The 26,257-nt window shown below is 39.0% G+C and overlaps 2 protein-coding genes across 2 annotated transcripts in view; one reads left to right on the top strand and one right to left on the bottom strand.

Moving 5' to 3' along the window:
• The window catches only part of carmil2 (capping protein regulator and myosin 1 linker 2), a 31,626-nt gene extending 9,435 nt beyond the window's left edge, over positions 1-22,191 (top strand). The window contains exons 19-40 of the mRNA XM_057347953.1: positions 895-991; positions 1,072-1,126; positions 1,868-2,040; positions 2,439-2,507; positions 2,594-2,687; positions 2,900-2,998; positions 3,423-3,551; positions 3,713-3,826; positions 4,145-4,317; positions 5,294-5,381; positions 5,463-5,555; positions 6,310-6,376; positions 8,324-8,715; positions 14,250-14,353; positions 14,886-15,672; positions 17,376-17,480; positions 17,863-17,899; positions 19,143-19,211; positions 19,309-19,650; positions 20,717-20,824; positions 21,201-21,305; positions 21,822-22,191. Coding sequence (XP_057203936.1) covers positions 895-991; positions 1,072-1,126; positions 1,868-2,040; positions 2,439-2,507; positions 2,594-2,687; positions 2,900-2,998; positions 3,423-3,551; positions 3,713-3,826; positions 4,145-4,317; positions 5,294-5,381; positions 5,463-5,555; positions 6,310-6,376; positions 8,324-8,715; positions 14,250-14,353; positions 14,886-15,672; positions 17,376-17,480; positions 17,863-17,899; positions 19,143-19,211; positions 19,309-19,650; positions 20,717-20,824; positions 21,201-21,305; positions 21,822-22,036 — 3,515 coding nt within the window. The 3' untranslated portion in view covers positions 22,037-22,191. The remainder of the gene's footprint in view (positions 1-894; positions 992-1,071; positions 1,127-1,867; positions 2,041-2,438; positions 2,508-2,593; positions 2,688-2,899; positions 2,999-3,422; positions 3,552-3,712; positions 3,827-4,144; positions 4,318-5,293; positions 5,382-5,462; positions 5,556-6,309; positions 6,377-8,323; positions 8,716-14,249; positions 14,354-14,885; positions 15,673-17,375; positions 17,481-17,862; positions 17,900-19,142; positions 19,212-19,308; positions 19,651-20,716; positions 20,825-21,200; positions 21,306-21,821) is intronic.
• An 813-nt stretch (positions 22,192-23,004) lies between these two features.
• Positions 23,005-26,152, bottom strand: tmem170a (transmembrane protein 170A). Its single transcript, XM_057347954.1, has 3 exons — positions 25,729-26,152; positions 25,091-25,261; positions 23,005-24,972 (listed from the first exon to the last, which is right to left on the bottom strand). Exons 1-3 carry the CDS (start codon positions 25,847-25,849, stop codon positions 24,842-24,844), a joined length of 423 nt encoding a protein of 140 aa, XP_057203937.1. The 5' UTR covers positions 25,850-26,152; the 3' UTR covers positions 23,005-24,841.
• Positions 26,153-26,257: the final 105 nt, after the last annotated feature.

The following is a 26,257-nucleotide window of genomic DNA, read 5'->3' as shown; positions in this document are numbered from 1 at the left end:
CTCTCTCTCTCTCTCTCTCTCTCTCTCTCTCTCTCGCTTTCTCTCTCTCTCGCTCTCGCTCGCTCTCTCTCTCTCTTTCTCTCTCTCTCGCTCTCTCTCTGTCTCTCGCTTTCTCGCTCTCTCGCTCTATCTCTCTATATAAAAGTAATTCTGTGGTGCTAATTATTGTAGTGATATTCATTTTCATGTAGCATCAATGTTTTAGTGTAAATCATTAATAACGATACATCGGTACACTGCAAAAAGTGATGTGTTAAAAATGATTAACACGATTGATTAATGATTAAGGTGGCTACATCTGGAACTTGGTTCGTGAGGACAGTATTGGTCATGAAAAACAAAAACGATCAAATGTAGACTTTGGATGACTCATTTTAAGTAACTGTTGTGTTAAACTATTGTTTTTAGCTCAGTGTTATGCCATTACCTTGTCATTTCTGCATACGAGTAATAAAACCGAAATGTATGTGTAAAAATATTTATTATGATTTTCGTATTCGGCATGTTAAACTTCACAAAGAAACAGTAAATACTCAAGCGAAACTGGCGCAGTCAGTTTTTTCCAACTAGTTTTACAGCATATGAATAGATTTTTATATAAGGATATTTAAATGAGCAACTTTCCGTTTGCTTTTAAAGAGGAATGCTCCTTCAAAAAGGTTGACCCCTGGGAGTAGATGGAATTAGGCAATATTGTTTTATAGCACAGGAGGAAACAACAAAAACACAGGCATTGTTATATCTGCAACAAAAAATATCTGGATAAAATAGCTAGTGAAGTAAAAGCAAAAGCTAGTGAAGTAAAAAATATAGAAAATGAAAGTGAGGACCTGATAAGTGAGGATTTTGAATTTGTGAAGCAAAAACAATGAATTTTCTCTCTGTACCCCTCAGGTTTTGAGAGCAATATGGTTACTTTAATTCTCTCCTTTGGTCGCAGTCAATCTATTCGACATCTGTCAATCGGACGCAACTTTGCCATGAAGTCAAGGTGAAACATTAATTCTGTACAATGTTTAGCTTTCATTTATATTCCTGTGGCGTGTTTTAAACTCATCCTCTTTCTCTCAGAGCTCTTACCGATGTATTACACCGCCTCGTACAGCTAATTCAGGAGGAGGATTGTGTGAGTACATCATTTGTAATAAACAGACACACTACACACACCCCCCCCCAACACACACACACTTCGCATTAATCCATTAGATCTCCCAAATGGTGTCCGTATTATTGCAAAACAGCATCTTCCCCTGTCCACCAATGATCTCAATATCAACCTACAGAGCACAGATCTCATTTAAAACTATGACTAGGAAGAGCTGCTGTTTAAGTCCTACAGTATAACACTTATAGGTTGTGAGTTTAGTGTGTGTGCTTCTGAGTGTTTGCCTGAGTGTGTGTCTGTAATACTAGAACCAATAAAGAGAGGAAGTCCACAGAGACGGCCCCCCCCGTTCAGTCCCTCCAGCAAGTCTGGAGTTTTAATTACCCAGAATCCCTCTCCATCAAGACACACCCGGGCTCAGTAATTACACAAGCAGCTCACAGACAGCACTCATTACAATCCACTCTCAACTTTATGTAACTTCATCCACATGACAGTGAGTATTTACGCTCGCCGATGCATCGGTGTCAGCCTCCTGCGACCCAACCTGATATTCAGTACAAACTTTTTCTAATGAGAATCCGAGTTTGATAGTGAGTGATTTCACACAACTGCATGAAATGAAAGTGACTCTAAACGAAAAATCAATGCAAACTGAACACACATAATTTGGTGTAAAATGTTGTAAAATTTTATGAATATTGTCTCATATCCGGTGTGGTCGGTGCATATGTAACAGCAATTCTCCCTTTCTCTCTCTAGCCATTGGAGTCTCTTTCTGTATGTGACTCCAAGTTAAAAACTGGCACCACCATCCTCATAAATAGCCTGGCGAGCAACCTCAACCTGTCCAAGATTGACATCAGTGGAAACAGTATAGGTGACATGGGCGCAAAGATGCTGTCAAAGGCCCTTATGATCAACACCAATCTAAAGTAATTGTTATAAACATGATGACCGCTGTTTGGATATTTGCCTGACATTTGTGACCCCGTCTGTAAAATCCAGACAAAAGTCTTACCATTTTTATTTTGAGATTAGAAGCATCAAAGTTTGATTTCAGTTGAATGATTTCAGTTTTTGACATGGCCTTACTCGGTCAATATTAAATATATCGAAGCTATTTCACAGAATGTTCTTTACATTATGCAGAATGATTTTATGTAGAAAACAGTGAATCACACAAAAAAAGACTTTAGTTAGGCTTTCACAAGCAGGGTCACATATTGCCTTCCGATATTCCAGAAAGTGATGTGTATCACAAATTCCCAACATCAACAGTGTTGTTTGTTTCTTACCGTCTGTTGACATTTTGCTTTACTGTCTGACACAGAACACTGGTTTGGGACAGAAACAATGTGACTGCAGGAGGGTTTATGGATGTGGCCAACGCCATAGAAAAGTATGACCGCCTTTTGAGCATCTCTTACTTTCTAGGAACAAAGAAATGTGTATGGCCTGTTTATGTGTGTTCGTATGTTGCAACAGGAACACAACACTACAGAACATGTCGATCCCAACGAGTGACGTTTTACAAGCCTATCGAAACAACCCTGAGAAAACAGAAGAGGCTCTGCAGAAGGTTAGTGCAAAATGTAAATAGCACTGGTCCAGAAGCACTTTCTGCTTCCATTTTTTTTTATTTCATATACATAATTAAATCTTAATACTGTTCATTTGTGTTCATTTCTAAATTGTGTTTTTGTTCTAGCATTTGTGTAGTGTTAAGAAGTGTTATAGATAACATAAACAACAGGAGATGATATGTAACAGACTTTGTCTTTGTGTGTGTAGATTCAGGCTTGTTTAAGCAGGAACAATCAGAGACGTTGCAACACGGGTGAGGAAATGTGTCATCTGCAACATGAACTCAAGACCACACGTTCTGAACAGGTTTGACTTTGGAATAAACTGGCAATATACACCACTATGATATTACTGTGTATAGAACAATATGAAAGATACAATTCTAGGCTGTATGCTAAGGGTTTAGAGTTCCTTATATAGCTTTTTCAAGTCATGCAAGTACAGCTTCTGTCTACTTATAGTTAATTGAAAAACGCTCCAAACTCCTGTCAGAATTATATTTAAAATAACACTTAAGGAGTATAGTCTGACATTAGTGGTAAAGAAATTTTGCTGCTTTAGGTGAAATGAAGCAAATAATTGGTATTTTTCAGACTGGTCTACCTGAGGCACATGTGTGTCATGAACTAACCAAACAGGCTTTTTATCCGCCATGTTAAAAATCACAATATCCATATCAGATATTTAGTTTCAGATCATAATAAGAATGTGTCTTTCTCTATGTGTTTAGTTGGTGCAGGATCTCTGTAAAAAACTACAGGACAGTGTACATCCTCTAACCTGCTACAATATACAAGAGGTGCAGTCAGACATACTGTTTGCAGAGGAAACGCTCCAGCATGCAAAGACAGCCGTTAGTGTACGAGCTTACACATCTACTTGATCAACACGATCTCCAGATTCTCAATGTGATCATTTTATATATATGTATTTTTTTTTTTGCCACGTTTTTATTGCAATATGAGGATTATCTAACAGCGTGGGTGTTCAGGGGATTTTGACATTGTACTTGTCCCTCAGTCTTTTGCAGGGCTTTATGAACTAGGAAGGGAGCCCTCTAGTGGTGACATGCTGAAACATATTCTCATTGACACCGCTAAAGCCCTCAGGAGTGAGATCACGGAGGAAGTCCAGGTAAAGTTTAATCATGTCCAACCCCAAAAATAAAAATTCTGTCATCATTTGTTCACCCTCATGTAGTTTAAAACCTGACTCTTGCTTCTGTGGAACACAAAAGAAGATATTTTGAGAAATGTCTCAGAGGTTTTGTGTCCATACGGTGGCAGTCAATGGGGGCCAGTGTTGTTTGGTTACGAGCGTTCTTGAAAATATCTTCTTTTGTGTTCTGCAAAGAAAGTCATACTTAGGTTGATTAAATTATGAAATATTTCTTTTTTTAAATGAATTGAAGTTCATTGGCATTAGGAATCACATTTTCTTGTGGTTGTGCAGGAATTGGCAACAGGAGTGCTGCAGTCTGCGCAGTCGACCTGCCCCAGAGTCGTCCAGAGGTCAAGTGTCAGCGAGCAGCTGGCAGATTGTGTGGGCAAGAAGATACGCCAGGCAGCAAACTTTATTCAACACACAATGCAGGAGGCAGAGAACAGCATCAGAAACAAACTCAGGTGGAACATTCGTTCCTATAAACATACATGTTTTTTGTGTTTGTCCATTCAAGGTGCACTTTTTTTCACAATTACTCAATTTTTTTCCTATTTCTTCCTAATTCTGCTATATGTTTAAAATCATGTAGACTTGCATAAGAAAAAGAATGAAGTTGCCTCAAACGTTGCATCTATGGTGGGGTTCCTGGAGGCAGCCATGTTGAGATCACATGACCAACCAAATACTACTTCCTTCTTCTCTTGAACATGCCTCTTTTTAGACACTTCCACTTACCAAATAATAAATTCTAGTTAACAAATATACCAGGAAATACGTAAAGGGACAGTTCCCCCCAAAATAAAATTCTGTTATCATTTACTCTCCCTCGACAATAATGAAAATGACAATGGTTGTCAAAAGTGCCCCAGAACTGTTTGCTTTCCTACATTCTTCAAACTATCTTCTTTTGTGTGCAACAGAACAAAGAAATGTATAAAAGCAAAATTTTCTACCATGGTAGTCAATGGTGGCCAAGAACTTTTTGATTACAAGCATTCTTCCAAATATCTTTCCATGTTTTCATCAGAATAAAGAAATTTATACAGATTTGTATATACAGAACTTGAGGGTGAGTAAAGGAAGACAGAATTTTAATTTCTATTACAAAAGTGTTTGCTTTTGTATAATGTGATGTACATTGTACAGTATATGTCAGTATAGGTCAAGTTCATTGTCTTATCAACCAAATCATCTTTAACATACATCTTTAAAAAGCTATGAATTTACATTTACATTTATGCATTTGGCAGACGCTTTTATCCAAAGCGACTTACATTGCATTATACTATACATTTGTTTCTGAGTATGTTCAATCCCTGAGATCGAACCCATGACCTTGCTGTCTAACAACTGAGCTACAGGAATGCTACAGGAAATCTGAAATAATGATTCCTTAAATCCTGAGTAATAGTTTTTCTCTTTGCATCTCTCGCTCAGTGAACTGAAACTGTCTGTCAGCATCTCTCTGGTGGAAAGTATAATTGATGAAGTTCTTCAGGATTTGTCAGTGGCTCAGGAAAAGCTAGTGAGTGTTTTCATTTATGAATGTATATATTGAGCAAACGAGAACTGTGTGATGTGTAACATATATCTCGCTTGCTTTCAGGACAAGCACATGAGGGAGTTTTCTCAGTCCACCAATATGAAGACCAATGTTCCTCAGCTCAGAGTGATGGAGCATGAATTCCCTACTGATGATGTGAGGCCAAAGCCCCACTGCTTAGTTTAACACATACGCCGAGTTTTTTTCATTAACTCACAGTTTACACGTAACAATCCGTAAATTATATATATAAATTATATATTAAAGCAATAAGCCATGAACGGCATTTGTTGCAGTGAATTTTAAAAATCAATTTAACACATGGCCTTGTGCGCCTCATTTCTTTTTTACATTTACATTATTCGTTGTAACTATTAGTTACACTGTTTTTCAACTTACAAATGAAAGAGAATTTTACATTTTGGCCAGCAATAAGCCTTTTTTAAAAGGCAACAACAGCACATATGATCCCAATATTTATTTCTTAATAATGATAAAAATCAGAATAGAATTCTGCAAGATAAATACTCTATATTATTTTGCAGATAAGAAATGTATTTGATTTATTTGTGGTTGCCATGCTAACTTTCAAAAGCACTTAGTAAAAATGCTTTTATTCCACTTTTTTCTGAAATGTTTCTCGAAACATTTTCGTTTTGGTCACAGATTTTAACATTTTAATACAGAATTATTCCATATGTGTAATTTTGCACATTTAAAACCCAGTTGTATGGTCATGAAAAGAAAAATACATTTAATTGACATGTATTTTTTCCTGTTAATATAATGTAGGCTATAGCTTCTTTTCATGTTTCAGCAAATCTGTCCTGTTTTAGTGGTTAATGACCGTTTGATTTCAGTCATATGTACAGCTGTGCGTTAAGATGATTTTTTCTCTCCACGTCCCCAGTACGTCCCAGTCATCTGCAGGACCAGCTTCCACTCCCGCAGCATCCGTCCATCACCTTCCATCAAAAGTAAGTCCCCTGTTGACGGTAAGAAGAGCTTCTCGCCTTTTTCCGTCTGTCAACTGCTGCATCTCTGCGTTTGCCCTCCTATATCCAATCTGATTGGATGTAACTTACACGGTTGATGTGGCCGCTTGTTTTTGGAAAGACGATTGGTTGTAACAAACCCCTGGAGCAGACACAACAGCTGTTGAGGTCAGAGGTCATGTTCAGGTGTGATTAATTATGCAGTCATCTATGATGTCAGAACTGCTGGGTTAGAGGTTTGGCAACGCTCTTATCTGAGCAACAACCGCAATGTTTAAACATTAATCCAAGTGTAAATCATTGTCGGTGTGTCTGATTTGATGTCATATTTACATTCATTCATTTCCACCTACATTTGACCTACATTCTTTCCCCATCGACTTTCCATTTCACTCAACTTCCTAACGGAAGTAAAATGGGTTGCGAACATTGTTTTGTGCTGACTTAAACATCTAAAAAATGAATGTCACATCTTGCGAGATTGTGTGATGAAGTATACAGTATACATCAGTGCTAGTGTGTACTTCAGAACGTGCCTTGTTGTCTGAGCTCGGGATCCCCTCTCTTGGGATTTCCCCTCCCTGTCTAATTGCTAGTGTCTCTGTGCAGTGTCTAAGGGGGTGGGGGGGATTTTGGGAGGTTTAACTCTTTCTGTAGACTGAATATAATCAGCTGTATGTCACCCTGCTGGCAGCAGCTAACTGGAGCATAGCCACGTTACTCTCACACCAATGAGTCCTTCGGACACAGGGAGGGGTCCCACCCGCTTACAACCATGACAGAGCCCCATCCCCTGCCCTCCTCTTCCTCTGCTCTTTTGTGTATACCAGTCCTCCTATCGCTGATCTCTTTTCATTCCTTCATCTTTATTGTTAGTTTGTAAATTTGTAAATGAAGTGTGCTGGATGAATCTCATAAAACAGGTCTGAGTCATATTTAAATCCACAATCTAGTAAGATAAGTAAATCTAAAAAGTAACTGGTTGACACTCCAACATACTAGGTGGCAGTTTTGCACCCATTTAACATTTGGTCTTAATATTTGGAAGAATGCTTACAGACCTGGCCACCATTGACTACCATAGTAGGAAAAAAAAAGTAAATTCCTTTGTTTAGTTGAACACACAAGATATTATTTTGAATATGTATCTCATATTTGAAAAATATTTTGAAGAACGTAGGTGAGCAAACGGTTCTGGGTCACTTTTGACTACCATTGTCATTTTTCATACTAAATTCAATACATTACAGAAATGCATGTTGTCCTTAATGGCTAGTTCACCCAAAAATGCCGTCATTTATTCACCCTCATGTCATTTTAAACCTGTATGACTCATTTTTCTGCAGGACACAAAAGAAGATATTCTGAAGGATGTTGGTAACTAAGCAACATTGGCCCTCATTGACTTCAATTGTATGAACACAAAACCAATTCTTCAAAATGTGTTCCTTAGTTTTCGACAAAAGAAAAGTTTTGAACAACAAGAGGGTGAATGAATGATGACCGTTTTCGTTTTTTGGGGGGTTTTGAACTATCCCTTTAATGTTCATCAAAATAATATGATAACAAAAGATACAATGCCCCTAAAATGGTGAAATATGACCCGGACATGTTTTCGTGAGAGTCACCCCAAGACCACGTCATGTGCATATATTGAACCTGCAGTGATCATCATTCCAGGATTTATCCTCCTCTTTCCTCTTTCCCGTTTCCTAATTCTCTTTTTTGCCTCCAACCATTCATTTCTTCATCTCTCTTATCATCTGCTGCATATAAGCACATCCATCCCTCTATCTCTCTGACCGCCTCTGTATATTTCCTCCTCTCTCTATTCCAATTGTACATATATGTATAAATATACAGGATTCATCCCACCCTCTCTCACCATCTCCCTCGTTTGTCCCTTATTTCCTCTCTCTCCCTCTGCAGGTCTGTTAGATTTGGAAGGGGAACAGCAGGCGCGTGCGGCCGCGCATCCCCAGCAGGAGGTAGAGGAGAGAGCGGGAGGGGGAGGGCTTCAGGTCTCCGTGGTAGGAGCGGAGGAGAGGAGGCGGGCCCTGTCTTTGTCGTTGGCGACGGGGCCGTCGATCACAGCAGCAGGCCATCTGAAGCCAGTAAGCCCCGCCTACTCGGGGAGAGAGGCGGATGCTGTTGCCGCTGCTGCTGCTGCCGCTCTTAGCAACAGAAAGCTCCGGCGCTCGGAGCCTGCACTTCCTCAGCCCCCTATGGACCTGCCCATCGAAGGCCACACATTGAGGCACTACACGCGCTCCAGGCCCCGACCCAACCGCCAGAACAAACAGCCTCCCAGCAAGCCGCAGGTAAGACGGGCGACAGGAATCCAAATCTGAGAACCAGGAATAAAGGAGTGGGCAAGAAGGGATGCGGCTGAGAGCGGGCTGAGAAGGGGAGAAAGAGAAACGGGGATGGGGCTGCTGATGGGGAAATCTGGGGAGGGAGGGATGGATGGATGGAGGTTGCCGTCTGATGGCGGAGCTCAGGTTGGTTCATCCGCAGCAACTCGAGCTGTGTCAGTAGCTCTCAGCACCTCCAGGGTCTCTCCTCATTTTTCTCAGCCTCTGCATCCTTATGTTTTGATGCTTTATCTTGCTTTCGATGATCTGCTATGTAGTGAGAGATGTTCAGAATGATGGTGCTGTTGGGGTGGGTTGAGAATTTTTTGGGTGTGTATCCTTCATTGCCTTTTTCGAAGGCTGTGTGTGTTTGTGGTGCTCAGCTGGGCGGTGTGTGTGTGTGTGTGTGTGTGTACTGTCAAAACGGGGCACAGTTTCTGTCCACTGGTTATGGATGGTTTTACTTGGTGTGACTGCTGTAGCATTTTAATTATTAATGCTTTTAGATCAAGAAGGGTCTCTCTCTTTTTCTCTCCTTGTCTCCCCTGCGCTCCCTCTCTTTCTTTCATCAGGAACGGAGGATCCCTCTATTGGTAGCATTCCAGTGTGTAGTGCGAGTGTGTGGGATCGAAATCTATTTATTCACCAGCTGTAAATGTGTGTGTGCGCGTATGTACACCTTCATTCTTGTCAACGACCTGCCATCTCTGTATATTCCTTAAAAAACAGACTGACCGTGTGTGTTGCCTTTGGAACATAAAAACAAGCCATCTCTATGTTACATCCGAGTCGTTTTAACACTGTGTGAATGAGATGTTCAGGTTGGTGTGTGACAGTCTGTGTTTTTCTGCTGCTGATGCTGCAATGGCTGCTTGCGGTTGCGCTGGCACAGGCACATCTCCTGCGTTTCCTGACGTGCCTGTGGAGTCGCTGTCTGTGTTCCTGCTATGAAATATTGCATCCTCGCTGCGATTTCTTCATTACGTGTGTTGGACAGTAGGAATTATCTCATATCTGTGTGTAGCGGTAACACTTGCACATGCCGTGAATGGTCACTTGGTAAATGGTTGCCATAGTGACGGGTTCAAAATTGTAGCTGCTCACACGAATGCCTTTACACTATCGTGTGTCTAGTGGTGTGGTTATTGATGACTCTATTGTGAGGTTGTGTGTTTGTCTATATGCCTGTGTTTGATAGGGATGCCATTGTGGCTTCTCAATTGGAATTCATTGCGTTTCATTGTGATTTTGGTCATTTTACGTGGTTGTCTGGTGTTGTTTTTTCATTGGTATGTTGATAAATAGCTTGACAAGTCATTTTACCATATGATTGATGTTATGCAATAGTAATGCCATGGTACTTTGATAATATATGACCTGTATGATGTCATTTACAAGAGCTTTACAAGCATTATCATCATGATATTGTCTGGAAAAACGCTCATAATGCCATCATTCTTGTGTTATACATCTGCTTTGGTTTACTTGCATAAACATAAATCTTGTGTATGATTACTTTAGCCATTAGTCATTTGTGGTTTGTAAATAATAGGATTTCCTGCGTGTTTGAGGTCATTTAGTAGACGTCTATGTGACTGTCCTGTTATGTGAAGACTGTTTCCGTGTTGTCATGACAACTAGCGTGCACAAGTGTAGTGCTGAATGTTGTCATGACTACCTGTTGGCAGGTACCAGTCACTGTTGACAGCTATTAAAGTTTCTATCCTCACACAATCAATGACACAGGTTATCATATACTGATACATTCACTGATAACATCTTCACATACAGCGTAACCATGGTAACAGGTGTGTATGTGTGTGTTGTGTGTGAATGTCTATCTTGAGGGACCGTGGAGGGGTTTGTCATTATAGCGTTGTTAAACGGATAGTTCACCCGAAAAAAAAAATTCTGTCATCATTTACCTGTGTGACTTTCTTTCTTCTGCAGAAACACAAAAGAAGACATTTTGAAAAACGTTAACTTCCATTGTATGGACACAAAGCCACTGTGGAATACAAAAGATATTTTGAGAAATGTCTCAGAGGAAAGAGTCATATACAGGTTTCGACTGATTTTCTTAACAAAAGTAAATTACAAAAGAATTTATAGCAAAATGTACATGCTACTATTTGCAATAAAAGTGAATTTTGACTACAACTGCCAAGATTTTTAGTAAATAAGAACTTTATTAGTACATTCTTTATTTGAATAAGAACATTCTGTTTACACATTAAACAATGTTTCTTAAACATTTAAAGAAATATGAAACGCATAAATGTCAAAATGCCTCTTTTTGTATTCCTAGAAACAATATCATATTTTTTTAGAATGGCTTGAGTGTGTGTAGCTGTAGGCTGGTGTTGTACTTGTTATCGTGTGTATTCGTGTATGTGCTTCTGAGGTTATTGTGCAGTCAGGCAGGGCAGCTTCTTCAGAACAGACTCTCTGGAGAGTTTGGCGCCACTGTTATCACAGAGATGGGATGAAAATACTATTGTCATTTCCTCAGATCACCTGAATGTATGCGTGTACTTTGTGTTGTATGTTCATTCATTGTATGTTCATGATTTGTTGGCAATGGTGTGTGTCCATATTGTGAGATGGTGATACTCCTTGGCTGGTGAAAATCCAATGACAGGTGGTGCGCCTCTAGGAGAAACTCGTGCGACTGGAAATGAGACGATGACATGAGTGTGTGTGTGTGTGTGTGTGTGTGTGTGTGTATATTTCTATGTACCTTTTTCTATATGTAAGGTCCTCTATGGTATAGCCCAGTGTTTTACAATCTTTTTAGTTTAATGTACCCACACAGACCCATCAGTAAACCTCCAGTGTGCCTTTATTAAGACTGAATGTTTTTAAACTTTATTTTTGATGTAGGTTAATTGGCTATTATTGTGATGATTCACTTTTAAACTAAAACAGTTTTGTGAGTAAAGACATATGAGCTAATTTAACTTTTACAGGTATTAACATTTCTGGGGAGAATCACAGAAAATTTCCACTGAGAAAGACCTAATATCAATTATGCTTATGAATTAAATCTAGATTTGATGGTTAAAAGATTAAACCCCAAACTGTATTTTTTTCATCATTTACACACCCTCATGTCATTTGAAACCTGTTTCATTTTCTTTCATCCGCAGAACACAAAAGAAGATACTTTTAAGAATGTTGGTAACCAAAAAAACACTAAGTGACTTTCATTGTATGGACACAAAACCACTGAGACATTTCTCAAATATCTTCTTTTGTGTTTCACCGAAGAAAAAGTCTCATTCAACATTATGGTGAATAAATGTTGAATAAATCCCTTTAACCTGGCGGTAGCTCTAAAACATTTCCTAGTATATGTATTTCCAGAAGTACTGTATTACAAACACATCCAGTTAAGAAGCACTTTTTGGCCCATGGAAAAAGGGCCCATCCACTGGGTTCTGCGATTTTGTGATGACCCTTATTCCCTGATCTCCTTCTTTATTTATCGTCTCCCACAATTCAGTAACAGGAAAGCAATTGCCTGCTCCTTACTTTCCAGTGTGAAAAGGATAATCCAGAATTGGACTTCATGTTATATGACCACACACCCATCAAGTCCCTTAGTTTATCTTCTGAATTAGAATCGCTGTACATTTGTGGAAAATTTTGAGACTGTTTTCAATCCATAGCTCAGTGCTTATTCCAGCTACAATAAAATTCTTCTGTCGGTGTTTCAGGAGAAGAAAACTTCATTATATCAGATTGAGTCACTCTTAGATGCAGTACTGACCACCTTTGAGCTTGTAGTTTCTCAGTTAAAAGAGAAGAAGCTTGGTCCATGTTTACAGGTCTACTAGTATAAACAAGCTCATCTCCCTTACAATCTGACAAGCACCCAAATCTATAAATCACACTTAACCCTCTAAATCAGCAAACCATCTCAGCTAATACCAATAAACTAGCTTAGTCTTTTTTTAAGATGTGTTTTACAGGGTTTACAGCCAGGCCAATATATAGACAGAGGCCTGCATGTGAAACTCTTGGATTGCTGCCTCAAAATGACACCTTAAGACAGGCGTGTTCCAGCTCATATCATAACACTGGTCTCAGTTCAGAGTTTAACCCATACGTAAGCCGTCCTGACACTGGAGCTGGTGTGAGAAAGAACACTGTGTTCACTCTCTAGCTCTGTATCTCTCCTTTATCCACTGAATTTAAAGGGGAACCGTCAATGAAAATCCACCACAGTGTACCCAAAGCCACGAGTCATGACATGTGAGTCGGACATCTTTTTATCGGTGTGTCAGCTTCCTTCTCTAGCACTTGATCCCTGAACAGCCTCCTAGTCTCATATCAGCATAACACAATTTATTGGCCTATGCCTGTTTATGGCTTCATGTGGAGCAGTATACACCCTGGACATTTTTGTAGATTAAACAAACCCAGCAGGCCGAGTGAACACAAAAGCTTTCTTTTTTTCTCATTGGTATGTAATTATGTGGGTGAATATGATTGTGTGTTGTTGAGATGTGCGGGAAACACCGCACGACGTGGCGCCTTCCCTGCTTCTCTTTTTGAAGATGGAGTGATGAGTGCTTTGCCTTCTCATTGGCCGAGAGGTGCTAAATCATTTATAATCCGTTCCTCATGCGGTGTGCAGCGGCTCATTTGCATATGGTTGCTATAGCTCTGCAGTGGTCTCTCTCTCTTTCTCTCCTTTTCATCTTGCAGTACCCAAACTGCCCGAAGGCCGCACAGTCTGTGTAGCAGCAGGAAACAGGCAAAACACACAGACCGGGCACCCTGTGTTTGTGTGTGTGTACAGTGTGCGTTGATAACCGTGAGATACTAATCTGGCACTGTCGTACAGATGACGTCAAATCAAAGTGTAGTCTTACTTTCTTATAACTTGTTTATGGGCTTGTTGTGGAATTAATGGATTTGAATTAGATTGTATTCATTTGCTTCACCTCTGAAATGACTTGCTTGTGACCAAACAGTTCTTGGCCACTTTTATCACAATGTGATGTAATTTCATTAAAACTCAAATGATTTTGCAAATGATTTCGGCGAAGGACTGGCAAAATCTGGCAATAGATGACCTCCACATCTGCTGTTGTGGAGCTATTACTGTAGCTACATGACAGATACACAACTGATGAGCAATCATACTCTCATTCTGTGTGTGTGCGCATGCGCGCGATGACATCGTATCGAAGGGGCATAATTGTATTAGGTGATGGGGGAACAGACAGAGAAATTGAGTTTTTGGCTCTCTAGTGGCACAGCATAGGCAGATGTGCTTGAAGACAAATCCATGGCAAACAGGTCTGCCTTGACAACCTTGAGTCCCTGAAATGTGTATTTTCTAGGGATCAGCCTTATGTTGTACTTATGCAAATTGCATTAAACAACAGTACAGCTCAACTATTTATTCCTTTAGGACACAATAAAGCTTAAGAGTCACATGAAGGTTTAATTGAGCGAATGACCTTGTGTTTGTTTGTATGTGTGTGCAGGAGCAGCCGGCTGAGAGCAAGAATGAGGCCAATGAGAACATGGGGAGGGTTGACGAAGGTGTAGAAGAGTTCTTCACCAAAAAGATCATCCCTGATGACCCCCTGTGAGTACACAACAACACAAACAAATATACAGTGAATGCCTGAAAATATTTTTTTGTTATCACTATATTAATGTGTTTTCTTCTTTTTCTTTAGCAGTTTCTGTTTTTTATATTGCTTTCAGCTTTAAAAAAAATTGTTTTGAAACGCATGTAATAAGTCAAAACTAATACAATTGCTGATTTTAATTTAATTGGTGAAATATAAAAAATATACGTTCAGAGCTGTATGGTGATTTTTAATAAATGTTTAACATCAGCTTGTTAAGGTCTCAAATGCTAATAATATACTGTGTATCAAAAACTAAAACAATAACATTTTTGTATTATGAGGTCATGAAACATGTATTTTAGTTTAGTTTTTTTACATACATTAGCTTTTTAGTTAATGGAAATGTTTTCATTTACCTAGAACTCAATTCTTGTAACCACAGAAAATATCATTTTCTTAACTCGTGATGTTGCTAACAATGAAATGTCCTTGCTGGTTGTCAAAAGACATTTCCCATCATGCCTCTCCTCTCCCCGTGTTCAGAAAGCACCAGAGGGAGGAGCCCCTCATTAAAGCACAACCTGCAGAGCCCACGTGTGTCACCACAACCGCCCCTCCCACCACCTCCACTACAACCCCCATCCCCACCACAGCCCCCTCCAAAAACATTAAGAAGAAATTCGGTGACTTTTTCGCCTTTAAGAAAGTCCGTGCTGGCCGAGGGGCCAAGGGCGAGGGCGGCCCCGAGGGCAAGGTCAAAAAGACTTCCATAGCTGATCTCATCCGACCTCTGCGGGAGGCGGCGCGTGCGGAGAAAGAGCGGGAAAAGGAGAGGGAAAGAGAAAAAGAGAGGGAACGGGAGAGAGAGAAAGAGAAAGAGAAGGAGAGAGAGAAAGAGAAATTGGAAGAGGAGTACGTTGTCAAGGCAGTCACCGCCACCCCTGCCGTTCTCACCATCACGGTTTCTACACCAGCTGCACCGGTTAATGAGGACAAAATGTCACCCAGGGCTCCTTCACCTGTTCCCACACCTGCTCTGACCCCACCTGCATCCACTCCGACACCTCCCGCCTCCTCCCCAGGCCAAACCGAAGAGGTCCCAGCACTGCCTCCTGCTGCACCCTCCATCCCCACCAAAACCCCCAGCCCAGTCCCAGTTGTGTCACCCTCAGAACGAGAGAAAAGCAGGAGCCTGGAGAAGAGCCGCACCCCAGATGGAGAGAGGAGGCCCAAACCCATCCGGCGATCGCTTAGAGAAGGAAAATCACAGTCTCTCATTCTGCTCTCAGATGTCTTGCCAGAGCAGGACGGCACAGCCACGCACGCCAAGGTAAGTAAGCACCGGTGCTGGGTTAAGATTGATTTACATGATGTTAAGTAAATGAACATCACATTTAGACCGATAGATGTGGATTGAAGAGTCATTTTGATATTGATCGGCATTATGTTGGCCGTGTGCCATGATCTCAAGATGGTGATATTAGCAATGGCTATATAGTGTTTGAGATTGGTATAAAGATGTTTTAGTTATAATAGATACGAGAAAATACTGCGGCAGTGCCATGGAATAGTCATGGTACTACTGTGGTACATTGCTATATACAGCCACAGAAAAAAACATTAAGAGACCATTCCAAATTTTCATTTAATCAATATTTCTAGATGTATTGTGGCCATTTCAGTCCAGTGTCTGTTGAAGTTCAACAAAATCAAACCTCAGGAGTGACAAAAATTCATCCAACAATAATGTGAAAGCCTGAGAGAATGCAAAGACTCATAAAGTTGTGAAAAAAATTAGGCTTATTCCATCATATATTTATTTTTGAACTGATCATAAAATACATGTAAAAACATTAGTATTGTATTGTTGTTTAAACATGAATTTGATGAACTTGATTTCTTTGTGGTATTCAAGATATGAAATGATTACATCGTTTTTGTTATTTTAACGTTATTTTTAATAAAAGCAAAATAAAAACATTATTTTTGTAATAATAACATTATATAGTTGTAATTTGGGAGAAATGTTGTCACTCCCTCCCAGAATGAAACAAAAGCAATCATTTTACCTACATAAGTTTATTTAAATATGATTAGTAAATATGAAAAAATATATATATTTGAAATATTAAAATAATTTTGAAGTGGTCTTTTAATTTTTTCTGCAGCTGTATATATCACGGTTAGGGCTGTCAAACGATTAATCGAGATGTCTGTGTACTGTGCATATTCATTTTATATTTATTAAAACATAAAAATGAATAAACATTTATATATGATTTAAATTATTGATAAATGTAAATAAATACATGTAAATATTTCCTAAATATGTATACATGTGTGTGTGCATTTATAAATACAAAATTAATATGCACACTACACAGACATATTATGTGAACATAAACTTTTATTCTCGATGCGATTAATTGGGATTAATCGTTTGACAGCACTAATCTTGGTACTAAATGTATAGCATATTCAAAGAATACTATGGAAATAATTGTGCTTTTGGTTACTGCTTTAGCATGTGTCAAATCTCTTGTGATTTCCATTTCTTTTACAGCATTGTTTTTCTTGCAACTGAGGTGTTTTTGCTCTGTAGATTCTGTAAGGAAGGTGTCAGGAACATCGAAGTGCAATTATGGGCAACATGAATTTCAGCGCTTGCTGAAAATAATATTTGTGATTTACTAGAAGCACATGCAGTATAAAACTCTTGGAACAATATGCTGGTATTGTTCTTTTTGCGGCATGTTTCGTAGTGTGATTTCTAAAGCCTAATGCTAAAGATGCAGAGGCAGTATTAGAGTAAATTGTTTGCTATTATATTTCATATTTCAAAAACCCTTCTCTTGGCCCAAAAGTTCTCTAAGAGGGTTATTTTTATAGGTTTATATTGACTGTTTCCTGTTTGTCTGAGATGACTTCCTAAAAAGTGTTCTACATGTTCCAAGAATAAAGACTGATTTGGAAGGGTTTTCTTGTGCTATAAAACTGTCCTGAGAGGCTCTTGTTGCTCTGATGACTCTTTAGAAACACACATCAGAGAGCTCGTCCAGCTTTGAACAGCGACTCCATGTCATGCTTCACCGCATGGGAGTCACCAAAACATCTCCTACTGACTCCAAACAGAACCAGGTCAGTGCGTGGCTATTTTCTTGTGTAAAAGATACTGATTTTGACACTTGGCTTTGTTTTAACTGTTCTCCAGTTTTTTATTGTGAATAATCTTTGAACAAAAGCTATCACAGAGCCTATAGCCTTAAAGACCTTTTAAACTTAATTAATGGCTGTAAATAATTCACCATCATCGGATTTGATGCTCCGTAAGTAGCTCATATGAAGCGAAAGCACCTTTCCATTGTAATATTTGTCCACATATTTTGTTTAAAACCTAAAGCTTAAATTTGCAACATCAGAATTATCGCTGATGCTTTACATGAGAAAGGTGCATGTGTATTAGGGATCATAAACTTTCTTGAGAAGGCATCTGAATTAAAGCTGTGTTATCCTCTTACAGAGTAAGGATGAGGAGCTGAGGAAAGCCAACTCTGAGGGTAAGACACATTTCTCAGCTGTCTCTGTGCTGGGATCTGCATTAGTAATATTGTGTCAGCAGATGGTTGTGTTGACAGTGGTGATCTCATGGGTTTTTGCTATAGAGTTTCAGGTGTGATGGACTGTGAGCGGTACTTTTGTTGGGCATACGTTTTTGGTTTTGGGATTCAAAGCCAAGTTTGGTTTGCAAAGACTGCAGAACTTTATTCATTACATTTACATTTTACACATTTGGTAGACGCTTTAACCAAATTGACTTTCATCAGTATTGCATAAACCCCAAAACCTGTGCTCTTTACCAATTTAGCTACTTGAACATTAAAATGGTAAAATAACATGTATGTATGTATGTATTAGGTATTCAAGTTATTTTGGGGCTGCTTCATATTATATGGGGTTTGAATTATGGCTGAATTGTTTTGCAATACCCTTTGTCAAAACTCAGTACTAATGGAGACGCGGTTGCTATAGTTACGCTATAGAACATAACTTCCATTGACTTCAATAGACCACAAATTTAACATTAAAGCTACTAAAATGAGTATTTCAGTATCTGAAAATGTGCGTCATTACTTCCTCCTCTTTATTTAACACACGTTTGAGACTTCATAGAGCTTGGTCTTCTTAATATTTTAAAAGTAAAATATTCACTAAAGACTTTATGGCAACACATAACAGAACAGTTTAGCAATTAGGGGTAAATACTTATTGACAAACTGTTTTTTTCTTGTAACCCGTGTTTTATTAAAGGACCCTGTAACTAAACTTCATGGTTTTCATGCATCCCAGCACAGACCTCTGATTCTAATAATGACAGTACTGTGTGCACCTTTCATTCGTATGTCGGTTTGAATAAAACCATCAGCTGAATAAATAAATGTAAGTTACAGTCGCATGCTAGTGCATTAGAGCTCAAATCTACAATTCATTCTGTATGTGTTTATGGTAATGAAAGTTATGGGAAAATGTTATTTCTTTTTTAAATCAGTCTCCACTTCCTGCCAAGATTAAAACAAACCAACAGCAAGAATACCTCTGAGCACTTTGTTAATAATTTAAATGCAATTTCATTGCCTTCTGCAGGTTCTGCCATAAGAGCCATTTCCTTAAGCTAGTTACAATGTATTTGTTCGTATGCATAAGCAAAGCTCAGCATGTATTTAATGTTGATGTGCAGTATTTTTTGCGTGAGTCTATTGATTTATTTCCTTGACTGTGCAGTAAACTTTGCTTACTTTTTAGGGGCGATACTTGACAAACCCGTGCCACCGGCCACATTTATGAAACCCCGCACAATGTCCACCTCATCAGGTAATAAAGGAATCACCCAAACTCAGCAATTCTCATTGTACTAAATTCTTAAATTCTTTCAGAATGAATTCCCAATGCGTTTCAACATTTTCTCCAGACACCAGGCGACCAACCCGTGTAAGCCAGAGTGCTCAGGAGTTTCACCGTCCAGAAAGACCAGTCCCCCCAGAGCGTCCTATAGGCCCGCTGCCTCCTAAACCGCTCCTAAAGCCCCCCCTACTTCCTGCCAGTGAGACAGCCCGGACAGCCACACCCACTTCCAAGCTGCCCAGCCCCTCTCAGGATGAGGAACTAGAGACCATTTCACTCTCCCATCCCCAGGAAAATGAAGCCCCGAGCCCATCTCCCCGCAAAGAGATGCCACCGGCACCCTCGCCACGGAGGATTCGCAGCACGGACATCCGAGAGCGTGCAGAGAGAGCACAATCTGTCTCTGAAGGTTTGATTTACTGTTAGACATTCTGGCCTCGGATAGCCAGTTTTTACTTAATACATGATTTAATTGAATGGCAGCTTAACTCTTGGGCTTGTTTCTTTCTCTCTCTGTTTTATTTTCCAGCTCTTTGTCTCGAGCACACAGACACGCTCAGCCTTCATGATACGCATCACTGTCTAAACTAATTTGTAATACTACAGTAGGGCCACATAATGACTCAACCAGTGTATGTGTTCATTCAGCACTTCCCTCGATGGCCAGTTTTCATGCTCCCAGAATCAGTGTCCTCTTATAGGGCTCTGCCAATGGCAATTCGATTACCGACGTCCCATCAGTGATGTAATTCAATGCTTGCGAGTCCGATGCAGCAAAGGGGCTCTGATGAAACAGTATTCATTTGTTGAGTGTTTGCCCAAATACTCTTTGCATCTCTGCCACTTTGTATCTCCAAATGTAATCTTAGTGCAATAACCACAACACTGAGAATGAGAATATTGCGATAATGTGATAAGCTGAACATTCCTTGGGGGTGTCAAGTGTTGCTTATGCGCATCAGTGTTTTCTGTGGAGAGGTCCAGCTTTATTTGCTTGGTACCTACATTCCTATTTTCTGTGTCTATATTCACTGTCCTATCTAGGGAAAGGAATAAAACAGCTCATAATGTAAAATTTAAAGGGACAGTTCACCCAAAAATAAAAATTCTGTCATTTTTTACTCGCCCTCGAGTTGTTCCAAATCTGTATAAATTTCTTTGTTCTGATGAACACAGAGAAAGATATTTGGAAGAATGATTGTAACCAAACAGTTCTTGGCCACCATTGACTACCATAGTAGGAAAAATGACAATGGTAGTCAAAAGTGCCCCAGAACAGTTTGCTCTCCTACATTCTTTAAAATGTCGTCTTTTGTGTTCAACAGAACAAAGAAATTTAAAAAATAATTTTCCTACTTTCCAAAATTTTCATTTTGAACTTTTCCTTTAAAATGCCACTGTGATGTATTCTGGTTCATTGTTTTGCGTGTTGCTATCTTTCTTAAAAATGAACACAACCTTTTCTCATCTCACAGAGACCCTCCCTATGCCACGGCCTCGGATGAAGCCCTCTCCTCAGCGCCGCGCCGTGTCTGTTCATGAAGATTCTCTCCTCCAGCACGCGGCCATGCTTGACCCTGAGGGTGAGCCTCACGCACCTCTGACATCACCAAGCTTTTCATCTGAATATCGCTGCTGTTCTTCTGAAACCTTGTATCTCCATATTTCATGATTTTATTTTTTTGCCATAAATCGTCATTATTAGTCACCTTTTATGTTTGTCACTGGGTTCCGCAAATATCTAACCAATAAAAATTATTACAAAGTGCTTGTCAATTTTATCATTTAAAAAGTACATTGTTTTTTCCATTTGAAAAACAGCAAATTAGGAAGGACAGCGACGATATGGAAAGCTTTCCACTCAAAATTGTTATGCCAGTTATTTTACACGAGTAAATTTTTAAGCCCTGATGTAATTTAGTTTTCAATAATGGATGTTTGTATCGTGGCTTCTCTCAGAGCTAAAGGCAGCATTGCCAAGACGACAGAGGTCACCAGGGCAGAAACTTTTGAACCTGGGGGAACTGACGCCTTGCTCAGAGGATTTACCAGAGGGTGAGGAAGGTGAGTGGAGGAAAAGATTAGTGCAATGAGCAATAAGAATAAGTCTGGAAATGTGTGTGTGTGTGCCTGTGTAAAGAGACCGACTGACAGAAAGATCTGTTATTAAAAAGTCGAAAGTTAATTAAAGTCTTGCATAACATAAAACACTTACAATATCTGTTGTAAGAGTAAAATTACTTATTCATATTCAAAACACTTACAATATCTGTTGTAAGAGTAAAACTACTTATTCATATTCATATTCAAATCAAATAAGACCTTTTGTAGATTGCATTAGCTGTTCCTGAGAATAACATTTCTATCAATAATACTTTTTACTGCATTATAGTCTTATAAAGGCATTATCCTAACCCTCCGTGACTCCTAACCAACACTGAATATACAATCACCCTATATAACATTCAAAGTCAACAAATGTCCCATGTAACATTACACATTTCTGACTCCAAATGATTGTAATTTCCACTCTTTCATAAGACATCTTGCTTATGTGCCCATCATGCATTTCTGTCACAGTCAAATCAGAGGACAGAGAAGAGAGCACTGGACAGACAGATGAGACGGACAGCACAACTGTCACAGACAGCCAATCAGAGCAAAGCCCATCCGGGCCCAGGGAGCAAGTGACCAACCAGGAGAGGGGGGAGACGGTCTCCGAGCAGCACACAACGCAGGGAGAAACATCAGACCAAAGAACTGAATCCCCCTCACCTGTGACACACGCGGACTGACCCTGCGCAAATCTATTTTCTATCATGTGTACCTTTGCCTTGCACGCCAGATTATGTACAAAAGAATGGATTATGAAGAAATGCGTTTTAAAAGAAGAGTAAATCGATACATATACTTGTTAATAATTATTAAAAAGTGAATTCTGTTGTGTCAATATGAGTCCTGCCTGTTTTCTGTTGTCTCACACAACTTTGGCAATGAGAATCTGACAGTTGAGATATCTACATTAAAACCGTAAAAGAAAATTCTGAGGGAATGAATACTGGGCTTCTAGCTACTCCCAAATTTTTTATAAAATCTTATAATTTTTAATAAGTGGCTTAAATGCACAAATATTTTGGAGACCCCTGTATTTTGTCAAACAGGCACAATAGCACCCCTACCTGGCTAAACTATTATTTACCCAGCACCCATTAGATTTCTGCATGTTTTGACTGCACATTTATCTACATTTCTCATTACACAACACACTGTATATAAGCACTATAACTATTTAACATCTTTGAATTATGTTTGCACAGCAATAATATTAAACCCAGTTTTAGTTAACGCTAATACTGTATATGTTTAAAATGCATTGGGTTCAGTCCTATTCCAATGTTATTCATTTTAATACCAATGCCGGGTCTCTGCTTGCATAAAAGCCCACATGATTTGAGTCATAACTCTGCGTGTGTGTTTCTACGCCCTGCTAACACATCATTATTCCTTACACTACACAGCAAGTGGCGGTTGTGCAGATTTGGCTGGTGAATGTTAATAGAACGCAGGAGAGCCATCTGTGGGTGTATATGTGCTGGAGAAGCAGAACTAAACCAGCCCTGAATGTGTCACGAGTAAAACACTCGATATGTGTAAACCCGAACAGCTTTCACTTTAATGCTCAGCTTCCCAGTCACTGTATTCCATCAAAACTGCTATGAAAACGTCCTTAAGCCAAAACAAACATTCATGCTAGAGAAAGTATAACAAGGGGGTGTTATAATCTAAACCAATTTATTTCATGAAAATACTAGTTAGCAATTGGCACTTTTTGCACAGTAAGAAAATTAAACCTGCCCTGCAAAAATGTATTGTAAAGAATTGTTTGTAGAAGACCATACAATCAAAGACAAACCACAAAAACAATGAGCAGTCACTTTACCCCAAATGACTGAACTTTAGAAAAATAAATCCATCTGTGCAATTGAGAGACCATAGGCTCTGGGGAATAAAGCATGGCATTTACTGGGTCCCAACAGCATCGCCAATAAAGTAGCTCCAGAAGACTTCATTCATAAAAGTTTCTGATCCTCATTAACCCACACCATACAAGCTTTGACCAAAACGTCCACAATTCAAGAACTTCCTGAGGCCTTATGAGGGAGAACACGTCTACATATGCCTAAACTGAAGAAATTCAACTATAATTTGTGAAAAGCCTGATAATTAACCTCTTATAATTATAAAGACTTCACTGTGCTTTAGGTTCAAAATATGAATATTCATGTCAGCTGTATCTATTAAGCCTTGAATCTAGCATTTTTAAACAAGAACCATTCACATAAGTGAGAATGATTTCTTACTAAGAATCTTATTTGATATATTTCTGCACATAAACTTTGTTTCTGACTCCGATATTCATTATAATATTGTTCAGTCTGCCCTTTAATGATTTCATAGTTTAATTTATGTCCCTATTCAATTTCTCTAAAGGACTTTTGAAAATTAGTAAATTACTGCAGTCAAACTTAAAAAAGCTTTGTTTACATTTCTTTGGTGAAGGTGTGATTTTGTTACTGTTTAGCTGAAATCTCATTTACATTCATATATCAGGCAAGAGGTGAGACTGCCATACCTTTAGGAACATTAACCATGGTTTTATTATAGGATAGTAAAAGTGTGGTAACCATGTTTTTGGCAGATTGATTATAATTTATATTACCATTTACAACAAATATCACGGTGGTTGGTTATCACAGAAACTATGGTTCCTATAGTAAGAAAATAGTACATTTGTGGTTACTATGGTTTTACTTACATATCAATATGATACTATAGTTATTGAAGTAAAGCCATGGTTAATTTTCATAAGGGCATTTAGAAAGTTAAGTGTCAAAGCAATATTACATCACTCTAATATATATACAGAAAAAAACTATATGAAGGCCAAAGCCCATTTAAAAACAACTTGGATCACAAAAACGCAACACAAGCCACTTAACTTTAGCAAGGAATTCTTATGCTGTGAAGAAATTACATTATCAAACTCCACATACATGTACCCCCATGTGCTTTTTACTGTAATCTAAAACGTGTGTGAAAAAACAATGTGACAAAAAAAACAAATGTTAAGCCTTTGGCCTAAAAGATTAATATAATCAGTGCAAAGAGAATGCAGGTTTTGTTTTGTTTCCCCTCTAGTGGAATTTAAGGGAAAGTTGGAATGGACTTATGTACAGAGTAAAACTATTAAAATCACACCGAAATCTGCCAGTCAACACTGAATCATCCAAACATGTATAAAGACATACAATTTAGTGTTATGAAAGATTTAAAGAGTCTGGACAATTGTCGGTTAAATAAATAAAAAATGTGCAAGGTGACAAGGCTAACTCTGAAAGTAACTCTTTTTTTTTTTTCAAATAAAAAGTCAAATTTTACTCATCACAGCACACTCATAAATCCATTTGAAACAAATAACTTTGTTCTGTATAAAAGGAAACAAGCAGTTGGGAGTGTAGGGACAGTAAGGCCTCCATGTTTTGCATATAATACCCAGGTTATTCCTAAAGATGGCAGCCTGGTGTGCCAGTGTCTTAGTGCTACAGTGTAGCCAGAATTCTGAGGAAAGAAATTATAAAAATACACAAAGACTGTCCCACTCCATACACCAAGGCCTCCAAAGAGAACATGCTTTTTCCAGCCGCCTTATAGACTCCTGCTATGGCTGCACCTGTAAGAAAACATATGGAGCGTTTGGAGTTTGTTCTCACCGCTGACTGTCTGCACTGCCATTCTGCATTGACATTAAGTATAAAGTTGATAAACTCGTAAAATAAAAACAAACATACTTGTAAGAACCCCTTCAAACAGTGGACCTATGATGCCCATGAGCAGGATGGCGATGGGGAAAAATCGTGCCATCTTATGTCTCCGGAGTGTTGCAAGAGCCAAGAGGGCAGCGGGCAGGTGGAACACCAATGAGGACACAACAGCCCACAGGAACACACCATACCACATCTCTGCCTAAAAAAAGAGAGTTAAGATTAGCTGTCCATCAAACTTTCCCACCTGTCACATTTCGTATAACAAAACGTATCTAATGAGTGGATGAAATAAGATCGATTTGCTTTTGGGGTAACGTAGACTAACTTATAAGTAAAACATGAAAGGGTGTGTGTTATTTACTTTAACAGACCCATCCTTCGTAAATGAAGCTCAAATGGTCACACTCCACCTTTATCTCTACCTCTACTGTACCTGATCACAATATAATTTTGGCAAACACACGCATTCAAACACTGGTAAACATAGCTAACGTTAGGCATGCTAACACATTAGCGTTAGTTGCTAACACATCAACAGCCCAAAAGCTTGTCGTCCATTCGTTGCACGGCAAAACATACAGTACGACAATGTTGCATTATAACAATAGATTAGTTTGTGATGGTATGTGATCTTTGTCGTTGCATGTAACGTAATCTCTCACCGGAGAAATCGCACAGAGACGTGTCGTTCTTCCCGCAGTTGGTGGCATTTTTCCTAGGCACCAAATTTAAACTAAGAATCTGTTTTACGAATCCGATCTCCACGTTATAGGCGTCCTGCATTTCTCATCGGATCAATACTGCGATCGAGCGTGGAAACAAAGTGTCACTCACATCTGATAAACGGCATAAGAAACGACACGCGAGGGTTTCTTTTTAGCACTGATGCTCATCTAATTTTTCCGCACGAGCGTCCACTTTAACCGCGATGAATGCGCCTGTTAATTCTTATTGAACTAAAACCTATAACCTGTGTTATATATCACAGTTAAATAAAACCAACGAAACCATAATAATTTAAACGACAAGAACTGTGCAATTTCAGATTAACATTGTGTCGCTTGCGATTTGCGACAGGCTTGTGGGCGTGGCATGTGACGTTTGTCCCTTTGCGATTTCCGTATGGTTGATTTGTAGCACACATGGATAGAAATTATGCGTTGTGAAGGCCGAGCAGGTCGTTTATATATC

This window comes from Triplophysa rosa, linkage group LG12 (assembly GCF_024868665.1).
Source record: "Triplophysa rosa linkage group LG12, Trosa_1v2, whole genome shotgun sequence".
Taxonomy (NCBI): domain Eukaryota; kingdom Metazoa; phylum Chordata; class Actinopteri; order Cypriniformes; family Nemacheilidae; genus Triplophysa; species Triplophysa rosa.
This window is presented reverse-complemented; position numbering and strand designations above follow the sequence as displayed.

Excerpts from the sequence above, each read along its gene's own strand:
- tmem170a (XM_057347954.1), bottom strand. The coding sequence starts at position 25,849 with ATGCAGGACGCCTATAACGTGGAGATCGGATTCGTAAAACAGATTCTT. Across the intron at positions 25,262-25,728 it reads GTCTCTGTGCGATTTCTCCG|AGATGTGGTATGGTGTGTTC; the intron begins GTGAGAGATTAC and ends TTTTTTAGGCAG. Across the intron at positions 24,973-25,090 it reads GTTTGAAGGGGTTCTTACAA|GTGCAGCCATAGCAGGAGTC; the intron begins GTATGTTTGTTT and ends GTTTTCTTACAG.